Below are 13629 nucleotides of genomic sequence, written 5' to 3'. Positions count from 1 at the left end.
GGCCCTTATTTATGTTTCCCTGTCTTTGTTATATCAAGCAGTTTCTCTGAAGCTGAGTGGTTTTGTTTGGTTGGGTTTGAATCTCAGCCCTCTGGTGTCTCATTCATGCACATGTTGAACTGCTTCAGTAGGTTACCCTGGTCCCTGCGGCTTCTCACTGCACTGCCTTTCTGGAAACTGCCTCAATTAAGTAGATCTTACTTTTTTTACATTGTTATGATTCTAACAAAGGGACTGAGAATCAAATAACCATCACCAAAAATATAATCAAAGATGTAGGTGAACATTAATAAGTTAAAATTGTGAAAGTTACTGTTAAAAGGTCCTAATTTACATTGACCATGCAAGATATTTCAATATGTGATCAAGTGTATACATATTCCACGTAAAAATGTATCTCTTTGCTGGTATAAATTTGGCAATTATGATTTTAAATATTTTATTTCTTTTTCTAGCTCAGAGCAGCATTCCAGGACATAGTTTAGATAGGTGGCTTCATTTTTTAAGGAAGTTTGAATTTTACTTTGTTTCTCTTAAAAACATACCTTGTAGAAAGCAAAATTAGGAAATGCAGTTTATTTCATTGACCCTACAGTTTTTTTCCAAAAACAGCTGTTGTGTTATCTGAAAATAATTTGCAAATGGGAATTCATAAATTTGGCTCTTAGTGAGCCCATTTCTCCAATCACTGCAACCTTTGTGTTTCTTTTCCAGAAATATTATCCAGGTATTAGGACAGTCATGGAACAATTTTACACATATATTTTTTATTCCTCTAGGAACTTTAGTTGTAAAGTCTTGAAGAGCATTTTATATACTTTGTTACCTGGATGTCAGCTGCTCCATAGGATATAGAGGATAATGTATCAAATTCCAGTCCATGAGCTGTCTGCATTCTGACAGACTCCTGGAAGAATTAGGTTCTCATGGTCCCAGTTCCTGCTTCCATGGAAACAATTTAGATTATAGATTTTTAGCATCCCAGGCAAAATCTCCTTGTCTATTCACTTTTGATCTAAGCATAAAATTATTTAGTCCTTTTGCCTGTGATTTCTACAGTTCATTCATAATAGAGGGTGTGTGTGTGTGTGTGTGTGTTTAGCAGATTTTACCAAAGGTTTAGGGAAGAGTGAAAGGTATTTACATCTCCAAATGGAAATAATGAGTATATACTGCAGCCTCCTACCACATTGCTTGACCTGTTTCCTTCAATTCCACCCCTCCTCTACTGATTCACCTCCCCCTCCCTCCAAGCCCATTCATCCCACTATAGCATGGGTGGTTTAGCCATCTTTGTTGCTGGTTTCACCTCACTCTCTCCCTCAGTGACTCATGTCCTTCTATGTACAGCTTTTCCTTATTCTGAAACTAACTTAGGTATTTGCTTTAACTTAGATGATTTCATTCAAGAATTATTCTCAGAATTTCCCTGGTGGTCCAGTGGTTAAGACTCGGGGCTTCCCACTGCAGAGCAAATGGCTTTGGTTCCTGGCTGGGGAACTAAGATGCTGTGCTGCGCAGCCCCAAAATAATAATAATTATTATTATTCTCAAATCTGTTCTTAGGGTAGTAGCTTTCTTATCTTGATGTATCTTGGATCAGATTCTCCTGTTCATCTTGCTTTTTAAATTTTTTTCTCTTCCCCTTGACCCCATTTCTTTCCTCTCTTTCTCACCCTTCCCCTACATAAACACACTGTGTAGGTGTAGCTCTAGTCTCAATGCTTTATTCCTCCAAAAGCAGTCTGAGAGTTGTCCCTAGAAGAAAAGCATTGGATTTCTCATCTGTGTGACACATGTATGGTACAAGCTGGTGGTGATGGTCTGAGCCTTGATGTTCTACAGAACAGGATATGGTGGTAGAGCTTTCTTCCTGCTCTTACCCTAAGCATTCTTCCTTAGTCCTGCACTGCAGCCTGGAACCCTACCATTATTCCTTTTAAAAAATTTTTGCAGCTATTCTTTAAGGCTTATTTTGTACTCTAATCTTTAAATTTCTGGATTAGGTAAAGAGAAGTGAGGTATAGGTTTAATTAGGCAAGCTTCTCAAAAGAGCAGAAAAGTTGAAACAAAATCTTTTAACTTCTTACAAGCTGCTATTTACAAATATCCCACAAAACACCCTTTACCCTTTTCTTTTTTAAAGGAAGCCTTTCTGTCTTTTTCTCTTTCTTTCACTGTACCTTTGAAAACATTGATGCTTTTCCCGGTTCTTCTCAGTGTTAGAGTATTTACACTAATCATAGAAAGTAACTTCCTTCCTCTCTCCTATGGCTATTTCACTGTTTAAATCCCCACAGTCTTTTCTCTTGGGCTCTGCAGCCTGCCCTCTTCCTTCTCATAGTGCCAGATAGAGAACCTGCCACCACATCTTTGGGAATTCAACTCCCAGCTGTATCCCTGCTGGAATCTTCTTGTGATGTGTCCTCTTGGCAGTATGAGCAGCAATTTTACTTAGTGACTAAATTCCAGCATCTTTTTTCTACTCTCTGCTCATTTCTGACTAGTTAACAGCTTCTGGAAAGGATATCACTGTCTCTACCTTCCTAGGATTTAAATAAGCACATTTAAAAATGACACCTTGAAGGACTGAAAGAAATATGACGTCGGAAAGCTGAGAGGAACTTCCAGAGTTCATCTATATATTACCCTCCTACGTTGGGCTGTTCTCTTAAAGCCATCATAGCAGAAGTTTGGAGAAATGAGGAGACTGTCTGAAGTGGTGCTGTTTCATAGCTGTATGAAGGTTGGCAAGTTGTTGAAGTTCTCTGAAGCTTAGTTGAGTTCTTCTGTAGAATGGGGAGAAAATGAACTACTTCTGTAGCATGGCAGATGCTAGCCAATCAAGTGCCTTTGTCCTGAAAATAAAGAGGTATCCCAGGAGGGTACACAACTGAGCCAGGGAAGCATATGCAGGATTTCAGGCCACACTTGCCCCTCAGCTGGACACCCTGGTGCCGGGCATAACCTGAAACCCTCTGCAGCACCCAGGCTCCAGAGGTTAATCATCTGCCCCCATGAGGAGCAAGTCTGGAGAAGAGCAGGGCAGGAGGCAGTAGTGGGACCATCTGGGTGCTTGGTAGGAACCTACCTGCCTTTTTACCTTCTGGCTGATCTTGCTTTCACACCAATGTGTGTCTGTTTTCATCACATCGTTAACAATGTTGTATTAACATACTTGGAGAAAGAAATGGCAACCCACTCCAATATACTTGCCAGGAAAATTCCATACACAGAGGAGCCTGGTGGGCTATAGTCCATGGGGTTGCAAAAAATCAGACACGACTGAGCACAGCACAGCATTAACATGCTAGCTCAAAGGTGTCACTCGTGGAGAAGGTGCTGGGGAAGCACTTCTGTCCATACTGGTCTCTAGCCCCCACCTTCTTCCTGCTTCACAGATGCTCTCAATTGCTCAGTTGTGTCCGACTCTTTGCAACTTCATCAACTGTAGCTCCCTAGGCTCCTCTGTCCATGGGATTTTCCAGGCAAGAATACTGGAGTGGGTTGCCATTTCCTTCTCCAGATAATTGAAGCTTCATAGATAACTGGAGCATTAAATGAGACTACAATTGGGAAAACGTCTAGAACATGACCCCAGACACTGAATTTCTTTTTCTGTTTGATATTTCTGCAGGGTAGACTCTAAACATCCGTCTAGGCTTTCTCCTACTAATTTCTGTCCGAGGAGCGTCCATGGTAGAGTGCTTGACCCCAAGAAATATAAAGGATGCCCTATTGAAATATGAGATTAAAATGAAAACTTTATGTTTATTTTAAACTTAGAGGAAAAATAAGCTTTCTAATATTTGGTTGAGGGATTGGCAATACTTTATGGTTATAATTATAAATAGATATATGTGAGTGAGTGAAAGCCAATCAGTTGTGTCCAACTCTTTTTAATCCCGTAGACTATACAGTCCATGGAATTCTCCAGGCCAGAATACTGGAGTGTAGCCTTTCCCTTCTCCAGGGGATCTCCCCAACCCAGGGATCGAACCCAGGTCTCCCTCACTGCAGGCAGATTCTTTACCAGCCAAGCCACAAGGGAAGACCATAAATAGACATATATATGCCCACAGATATGGACATGTTTAACATTTTTCTCTGATACAGGTAAGTGATTAAAATGTTTGTTTGAAGACATTCTCAAACATTCTCACACCACTGTAGTCACCAAACTCTCTGAATGCAGTCACGTTTGTTTTTCTTCCCTACCATCTTCTGATTTACATAGTAAATAGTAGCCCCTGTTATATCTTCTAGTCTACAGCGTTTATATATATCTTTATAAACAAAACTTCCTCTCTTCCCCCAACCTCATTCTTTCATTGTTATCCACATAGGCTATGGGAAGACGTAAGCTTTTCCCCTAAAACATGTACAATTTATAAAAGGTAATTTGTTACTTAGGATGAAGTAAAATTGAGATCGTTTTGGCTTAATCCTAGAAACTCAGTAAAATAAAATAAGAATGTGGGTTCTGGGTCCAAATGGCCTGGGCTAGATGACATTAAGCAAGTTAGCTAAACTTTCTGTGCCTTCGTCTCCTCTGTGAAATTGGGGTAAAAAGAATAATCTGCCTCATCACATTAAGGTGACAATTAAAATAATTAATATCTTTGACATTGGAATAGGATTACATATTAAACACAACAGCAAGTTTGTTGCTGTCATCACTGTGATCACTGTCCTTATCTTTATCCCTAGGAAAGATCCACGCCCAGAACTATGCACCTCTGAATTGGAAGGACTAGTGTCAGTGTCAGGTCTAGATTCATCCGCTTTCTCAGCAAATATATACTGGCGGTCTCCTATATATCAGATACTCAGCTAAGGGCTGGACGCTCCACTGCATTGTCAAACCTTGTACAACACTTCTCTCTAGGGGGCTGTATCTTCCACGTCACCAGCTTGTGGTCATATTCCTCATGCCATAATAGTCCACTTTGCAATAGACTCAGTGTACACTTACGTGTACTTCTTCCTGGAGATGATTCCTCCATGTTGATTCAAAGTGTATTTTGCCTCATCCTATCTCATCTTTGGGAAGAAAATGTTCTCTCTTACTGAAATTGCAATCTTATGAGACTGCTGGACATTCTTAGGGCTTAATATTATTTTCAACAAACTGAAGCATTAGTAGGGAAATTGAAGTTGATGTAATATTTTGTGTGAAAAGCAGCAAGTTTAGACATAACTATTTTACTATCAAACATTTCTATAGTCTTTCATCTCTCTCTGAATAAATAGTTTTTACAAAAGCATAGTAAATTCCCATTTTATTAAAACTAGTCATATTCATCTATGCATGACTAGGATATGGGTAGAAAGAAAAGAGGAAATGATAAAGACAGGAATTTCTCCCATATTTCCTCCTTTTAATCCTTTTACTTCTCACACAGAAACTAATATAATGTTGGGAGCCATCCAATTCGACTGAATCTGATAAGAGGATGTACTTCCCAGACCAATGACTGATTCCCCAAGGTTTCAGTGAAAGAAGAAACGCAAATTTTTTAAAATATGTGAAATGTTCTTCAAATATTTATTTTGTCATGAACTGTTCTGTGTCCTGACAAAACTGCTCCATTTTGTGTCATGAGTTAGATGTGGCGAACAAAGATATACATTTCATTTTCCCAACCTGTGGGCTAAGAATAAAAATCTCGGTGCTGGAATTGAACATTGTATTCTCCAGGCAAAGGAAATGGACATTTATTGGATGTTATTGCTGCTTTCCTTCTCACTAATGACATTATGAAAGCTCTTTGAGTAATATAATTTGAAAATATTATTTCTGTGTTTCAGGTCATGCAAGACAAGATAATCTGCCTTCCTAAAAGAGTACAGCCTTCTCAGAACCACTCTTCCGTTTCAAATGTCTCTCAAGCAGTGGCCAGTACCACCCCACTGCCTCCACCAAAACCATCTCCTTCTAACCCGGTCACTGTGGAAATGAAAGGGTTGAAGACGGATTTGGACCTTCAGCAGTACAGCTTTATTAACCAGATGTGCTATGAGCGAGCCCTCCACTGGTACGCCAAGTATTTCCCATACCTTGTCCTCATTCATACCCTGGTCTTCATGCTCTGCAGCAACTTTTGGTTCAAGTTCCCTGGCTCCAGCTCCAAAATAGAACATTTCATCTCAATCCTGGGGAAGTGTTTTGACTCTCCCTGGACCACACGAGCCTTATCTGAAGTGTCTGGGGAAGACTCAGAAGAGAAGGACAACAGGAAGAACAACATGAGCAGGTCCAACACCACCCAGTCTGGTCCAGAAGGCAGTCTGGTCAACTCTCAATCTCTAAAGTCAATTCCTGAGAAGTTTGTGGTTGACAAATCCACTGCAGGGGCTCTGGATAAGAAGGAGGGTGAGCAGGCAAAAGCTTTATTTGAGAAGGTGAAGAAGTTCCGGCTGCATGTAGAAGAAGGTGATATACTGTATGCCATGTATGTTCGTCAGACTGTACTTAAGGTTATAAAATTCCTAATCATCATTGCATATAATAGTGCCCTGGTTTCCAAAGTCCAATTTACAGTGGACTGTAATGTTGACATTCAGGACATGACTGGATATAAAAACTTTTCTTGCAATCATACCATGGCACACTTGTTTTCAAAACTCTCCTTTTGTTACCTGTGCTTTGTAAGTATCTACGGATTGACGTGCCTTTATACATTGTACTGGCTGTTCTACCGTTCTCTGAAGGAGTACTCTTTTGAGTATGTCCGGCAGGAGACTGGAATTGATGATATCCCAGACGTGAAAAATGACTTTGCTTTTATGCTTCATATGATAGATCAGTATGACCCTCTGTATTCCAAGAGATTCGCGGTATTCCTATCTGAAGTGAGTGAAAATAAATTAAAGCAGCTGAACTTAAATAATGAGTGGACTCCAGATAAACTGAGGCAGAAGCTGCAGACAAATGCCCATAACCGCTTGGAACTGCCTCTCATCATGCTCTCTGGCCTTCCAGACACTGTTTTTGAAATCACGGAGTTGCAGTCCCTAAAACTTGAAATCATTAAGAACGTCATGATACCAGCCACAATCGCGCAGCTAGACAATCTCCAGGAGCTCTCTCTACACCAGTGTTCAGTCAAAATCCACAGCGCGGCATTGTCTTTCCTGAAGGAGAATCTCAAGGTCTTGAGCGTCAAGTTTGATGATATGAGGGAGCTGCCTCCCTGGATGTATGGCCTCCGGAACCTGGAGGAGCTCTACCTGGTTGGTTCTCTAAGTCACGATATTTCCAGAAATGTCACCCTTGAGTCTCTGCGGGATCTCAAAAGCCTTAAAATTCTCTCGATCAAAAGCAACGTTTCCAAAATCCCACAGGCAGTGGTTGATGTTTCCAGCCATCTCCAGAAGATGTGCATACACAACGATGGCACCAAGCTGGTGATGCTCAACAACCTGAAGAAGATGACCAATCTGACAGAGCTGGAGCTGGTCCACTGTGACCTGGAGCGCATCCCTCACGCTGTATTCAGCCTGCTTAGCCTCCAGGAATTGGACCTCAAGGAAAATAATCTGAAATCCATAGAAGAGATCGTTAGCTTCCAGCACTTGAGAAAGTTGACAGTGCTAAAACTGTGGCATAACAGCATCACCTACATCCCAGAACATATCAAGAAACTCACCAGCCTGGAGCGTCTGTCCTTCAGTCACAATAAAATCGAGGTGCTGCCTTCCCACCTCTTCCTATGCAACAAAATCCGATACCTGGACTTGTCCTACAATGACATTCGATTTATCCCACCTGAGATCGGAGTTCTACAAAGTTTACAGTATTTTTCCATCACTTGTAACAAAGTGGAGAGCCTTCCGGATGAACTCTACTTCTGTAAGAAACTCAAAACTCTGAAGATTGGGAAAAACAGCCTATCAGTACTTTCCCCCAAAATTGGAAATTTGTTATTTCTTTCCTATTTAGATGTTAAAGGCAATCACTTTGAAATCCTCCCTCCTGAACTGGGTGACTGTCGGGCTTTGAAGCGAGCTGGTTTAGTTGTAGAAGATGCTCTGTTTGAAACCCTGCCTTCTGATATCCGGGAGCAAATGAAAACAGAATAACTTATTTTTGTTTAAAGTTTGACTGAAACATGCTTCTACCAAATACAGTATAAATAATTAGGTAGTCTTAATGCCTTTCCTACTTTATTATTATTTTTCTTCTTTTTCACACAAAACAAAATGTACACAAAGAATAAGTAAGGAGTATGTATTTTTTAATAAAAATTTAATTGTATTTTTTCAATATTAGTATTTTAAAGGTTTTATTTGTCCTGGAACCTAATGTATCTATTATTGTTTTCTACTGACAGAGACAGATGGTTCCACCTGTTTTTGTTTGGTTTTTTGTTTGTTTGTTTGCTTGCTTTTTTGTTTGTTTTGGTTTTTTGGTAAATTCTTGTGAAAGGAAGGGAATTTTAAGTTGCATGCTTTTGGTATTTTTTTAAATCGATGAAGATACTTTGCCACGGTCATTTTCTAGCTTGTTTACATCTGTACAGGGTCTTTGTTTTTGTTTTCATTGTATGTGTTCCAAGGAATCTCTGCTAGTTATTTTAATACCAGCTGCCTTCTGCATTGGTCAAGTATATCATTGTATAGGAAACTCTTCTCTGGAGTATAAGCTCACATAAGTGCATTGTCATGGACTATTATTTTCAAAATTTCCCCTTGCCTAAATTGTATTCTTTCACATACCTGACAGTTATTTATCATTAGGCAAGGATTTTGTAAGTGAATGAGGACGATAATCTTCCATGGTCAGCTTGCTTGGATTGGTCATTTATAATGTAACTGATTTACATTTTTACCAACATTTTTAAAATGTTGAACATATTTTCCTTCAGTGAAAAAGGAAATGCAGAAGCTCCTCCCCTTTAATATCAATGTTGTTATGTAGTTCTGGTGAACAACCTTAGAAAAGCTAATTTATTTTAATTAAAATAGCTAATTAAATTTAAAAATCAGAATCAGAAGCCTGCTTTTTAGTAATTTAATCATCTTTGATATCTTGATATGTGAATACATCCGATGGAAAAAAAAAATGTGCTACTAAAGCACCCTGCTAAAGAGCTGGTGCATTCCAGTCAGGCACACTGGTTCCTCTGGGCAGTGTGGCAGTGGTGATCTTTATTCAAAGTCTGCCTGTTACACAAACTAACCAATGTATACATATATGTATTAATCAATCTCCCTCAAGTCTGCCCTGGCTATGAATGCTAATGATGCAAGCACAGAAATTCTTATCTGTTCACTTTGGCTTAAAAAAGTTTATCTCATCTAAAATAATTCTATTCCTTTATTTTTTTAAGTGTGAATAAATAACTGAGTGGATATCACTTAGAAATAATTTTTGCCTGGTGGTCAGCAGAGCTTTTATTTATCTCTATACTAAAAAAATCCAACATAGTATGAAAGTGAAAGTAGCTCAGTCAGATCTGAGTCTTTCGACTGTATAGTCCATGGGATTCTCTAGGCCAGAATACTGGAGTGGGTAGCCATTCCCTTTCCCAGGGGATCTTTCCAACCTGCGATCAAACCCAGGTCTGCCACTCAGGCGGATTCTTTACCAGCTGATCCCCCAGGGAAGCCCAACATGTATGGGTCTTGGGCAAAAGTTTTCACTGACTATTAAGCTGTATAGAACAGGAAAGTGAAAACACTATTTGTGCCCTCAATCCAGGACCAGTGCTATCTATCATGGGAATTTTGTTTCATGCTCCAACTTCACATTCACTGTTTTCAGAACCCTAGTCTGATCTAATTTGGTTTTATGACTTAACAAAAAAAAAGTAGGAAGATGGGTTGGGTTTCAAAATGCTGGTTTTAAAACTTACTCCTTGATCCTGGTAACTTTGCTTAATGACGCTTTGAGTCATACACAGGACACAGCTCTACAAACTACTCAGCAGATACGTGTACTTCAATTGTGTTTTAAACGTTATGATACATCATGGGGTAAAGGATTTGGGGAAGAGATGCTTTTCATTTATTTACTAATTTAATCATGTAGACCAAAGTGCTTTGCTGTTTCTGCTCTATGTTTAAGTGTTAGAATGGTGATTTTGTATAGCTGGTTTATTTCGACCTGGAATTGAAACAATATGTTTAAAATAGCAACATGGTTTTACTTCTTTGATAAAATATTCAATTCTAGTATGCTTTTAGGATCTTGACTATGAACCCTGAGTTGTATTTAGAGACATAGCACTACCTGTTTTAGAACAAACAAACCTGGAAGATTGTCCGTCACTGAGCATGGCACGAATACCCCTGTTGAAAGGTGAGCTTTGATAACTACTGTTAAGACACTGGGTGCATTATTTTTCTGGATAAAATTTATAGTTGTTTTCTATATCACCCTTAAAAAGGGATCTATTCAGGTTAAACCTCATATTTATGCTGAAATCTTTATCTGGTGTTAACTTATAATCTCCCATGGGTTCATAACTGAAGTAAGTCACTAGTAATTAGTCTTTGTGACAACTTGCTCAAAATGTCAAAATAATTTTATTTACTTCCTTAATGATTTCACAGGTTGACCCTAACCTAAGTTCTAAATAACATCCAGTAAATCAGCATAGTTCTGAGTTTATGGTTTAACTAGGAAGGAACATTCATAGATGTTTGTTAGATTTTATAAAAATTCAAAATGTTCAAACTTCATCTTGAGTCTAAATTTTCCAACTTGATCCTTTTAAATAGTGTATATTTTTGTTCACATTCTTAAGTAAAAAGCATTTAATTACTCTTTAGCCTTTAAATGGGAAACTCAGGTAAATGAACTGCTGACTTTTCTAAAGTTCTTTAATGAATCAACTCGGTGTTAAAAGGGGTATTTACCTAATCTTTTTCGTATTTTTACAAGTGCTCTTGCTAAAAAGGAACAACTAGCTCTATTTCTCCAACTTCTATAAGATTCATGAGAAACTGCTTATGTAAATATAAAAGCATCATACGTACTCAAGTCCTATGGCTACTGGACACCCTTGGTGAGTATGCTTTTTGGTCAGTTTTAATGGTTAAGTATAGATCAGTTGTTGGTGGATGGTCCGGTTGAAACACAGCATCTAAGTATATCCTAGTGGAACTCGCCTAAAAAGACCACACCTCAGAAAGCTAGTTATTTGTTGGGTTTTCACTCACTTTGTTTTGTTTTTAGTACAATGGTTTTTAACATAAATGTTCTTAAGTCAGTGAAACCTGTTATTTACACTGGTAAATTTTCTGATTGTTCACCCACCTTTCCCCTGCCTTAGGTTTCCCATGTAGTTAGTGCAATGAGTTCTAAAAATTTCCATAGCATCCCATGTGCTGGCACTACTTTTTCAGACAGGCTTGTAAAATAAGCCTGCTGTGAGTATTTTGTTCATTTATAGGTGCCTCCTTCTCTGCCTCTGAAGCCATCTTTACAGAGAGGGGCTTAGCAACCTGAAGTATTCCGTGAGTTACTAGGGATGAACAAAGTTCACATTTTTGCAACATACTATCATATGATTTCTGTTATAAGAAAGGGAAGAAAAAAAATATTTACATCTGTTGTTACCATTCCCCCCAAGAGTTTTGCTGTGGTTTATGTTCTTAATTCTAAGAAAAGTTCATTTTTTAAGTAGTGTTTTACTGTCTAATATAGTGTGGTGTTAGTCACTCAACCGTGTCTGACTCTTTGCCACCCCATGGACTGTGTGTAGCCCACCAGGCTCCTCTGTCCATGGGATTTCATAGCAAATACCTGATCTAGTAGTGATGTATTTATTATACTTAAACAGTGACCCATCTTTATGGAAACTGCAGTATTTAGTAGTAAACAGATAAGATAAACTTCAAGACAATTTAAATTTGTGTTTAGAAACTAAATTGATTTGGTTTGTGTTCTCCTATGAATCTTGACTGTGATAATGCTATTCAAGCAGTTCACATTTTTGGTAGGATCTCAATAACTCAGGGTAGGTAGGGTTCCATAGCAAAATAGCACAGTTATTAGTGAGGGGAATGCCTCAAGGGTCTGTAATATTTTCTCATTTTTTTTTCCTGTCTATTCAGACACATTGTAAGAAAACTTGGACAGTCTCAGACCTGCCATTGATTTTTCAGATTTAGGCCTCAGTGACATGCTTCTAATACAATTTCACACCAGTCTTTCAAACTAGCTATCCACTCTTACTCCATCTTCCCAGAGACTTTCACTGATAAAGGTAACATGCTTGAATTCATTTTGGGGAGATGGGAAGGAGAGAAGCTCTCCTCCCACGCCAAGCAATTTTTTTTTTTTTTTAAATTAGAAGACCTTAAAAAGGGGTATATAACTTCAAACAGTTTTTTGGTCCTGTTAAATAACAGTTCCTATGCATGGTTTTGGATATGGTATAAATTTGCTTTCTGCTGAACATTTTTCACTCTCCCATATGATTCTGCCTATTTGATCAAAATTTTTTGTGGGGTTGAAACTCAATGCCTTATGTGGTCACTTAGATTTCCTTTTGCTGCTTGTTTCCTCTTACTATATATGTTCAGATTTTGTCAGTGCTGGCAAAACCTCCAAGACTGTCAAGAAAATGCTTGAAAATTGGTCTGTCATAGTGTAAATTCATGATACAATGTCTTAATGTTATTTGGCTATGTAGTACATAGGAACAGAAAATAAATTAAATAAAATCGTTTTTGTAATTTAAAATTGAGATCAGTCCCTTTCTTATTTATTTGTAGAAATCATATTTCTCTTCTGTTTTTGCATATTCTGTTACCAAGGCTCCCTGTACTCTGCAGGAAATAGGCTGCATGCATTTTTTTCACTTTGTATTTGGCTAGTTTCTGCAATTGTGACTAATGATTTCCTTCCTTAATTCTCTGTACTGCATCTACCTAAGGTGCCCCTGGAGTTTCATTTGGGTCATTAGTGCCTTGCTATGTAATCTGGAGTGCAGTTTCTGTGTATTCGCCAGATCAGACTATACAATGGCTATCCAGCTCAGCTCTCAGTAAATACTTCTATGGTAATAATTGAGTCTACTTAAAGAAATCAGAATGGTTCTGTACAACTGGAAAGACTTCCCTAGTTAAACACATACACTCCAAGCATAGGGAAGTGCTTAATAAAATAACTATGAACCACTTATGCATAAGAAAATTGTGACTGGTAACTTTGAAGCCAAATTATCATTTTACAAATTTTTCCATAGTTATTTATGACTCATTATTTCACTGATAATCAACTGATAGTCCTTTGGGAAAGAACTGTCAAGATGAGGAGAGATTGTGAGTGCGATGAGAGAGGCCTTGCGAATATGTGTACAGAAACTTAGAAGGAATGATAGGAGAGCAATGGAGAAACTTCGGAGACGAGCTGAGATGGGCAGCAGATCAGAAACATCTCGTGATTCCAGTGCAAGTTGCACAAAGAAAAAGTCTCTGTCCACTGCCACCTCCCACTGCCCCATCTTCCAGTCCTTTCATTCATACAGAATATTGAGATAAACACTAAAATTAACTCAGTTGTTTCAGTTAGCAAGGTACAGGATAAGCACTTTGATTTGGATGGAGAGATATATGAAAGTCACTAAAATCAGTAGGGTACTTAAACAACCATAGCACCAGGCCTGTGTGTTT

The 13629-nt window shown here is 38.5% G+C and overlaps 1 protein-coding gene and 1 long non-coding RNA gene across 3 annotated transcripts in view; both read left to right on the top strand.

Moving 5' to 3' along the window:
• The window catches only part of LRRC8C (leucine rich repeat containing 8 VRAC subunit C), an 83035-nt gene extending 74039 nt beyond the window's left edge, over nt 1-8996 (top strand). For both annotated transcript variants that reach the window (XM_081495476.1, XM_081495477.1), the window contains exon 3: nt 5812-8996. In XM_081495476.1, coding sequence (XP_081351602.1) covers nt 5812-8085 — 2274 coding nt within the window. In that variant the 3' untranslated portion in view covers nt 8086-8996. The remainder of the gene's footprint in view (nt 1-5811) is intronic.
• Nucleotides 8997-9598: 602 nt separating this feature from the next.
• LOC145507958 (uncharacterized) lies at nt 9599-12697 on the top strand. The gene is made up of 2 exons (XR_014055256.1): nt 9599-10306; nt 10892-12697. It is a non-coding gene; the product is annotated as an uncharacterized LOC145507958 (long non-coding RNA).
• The last annotated feature ends 932 nt before the right edge of the window (nt 12698-13629 follow it).

Source organism: Giraffa tippelskirchi, chromosome 5, assembly GCF_054371585.1.
Source record: "Giraffa tippelskirchi isolate mGirTip1 chromosome 5, T2T-mGirTip1v1.2.pri, whole genome shotgun sequence".
In the NCBI taxonomy this organism is placed as follows: Eukaryota; Metazoa; Chordata; class Mammalia; order Artiodactyla; family Giraffidae; genus Giraffa; species Giraffa tippelskirchi.
The sequence above is the reverse complement of the archived record's forward strand: the minus strand, read 5'-3'. Positions and strand labels throughout refer to the sequence as shown.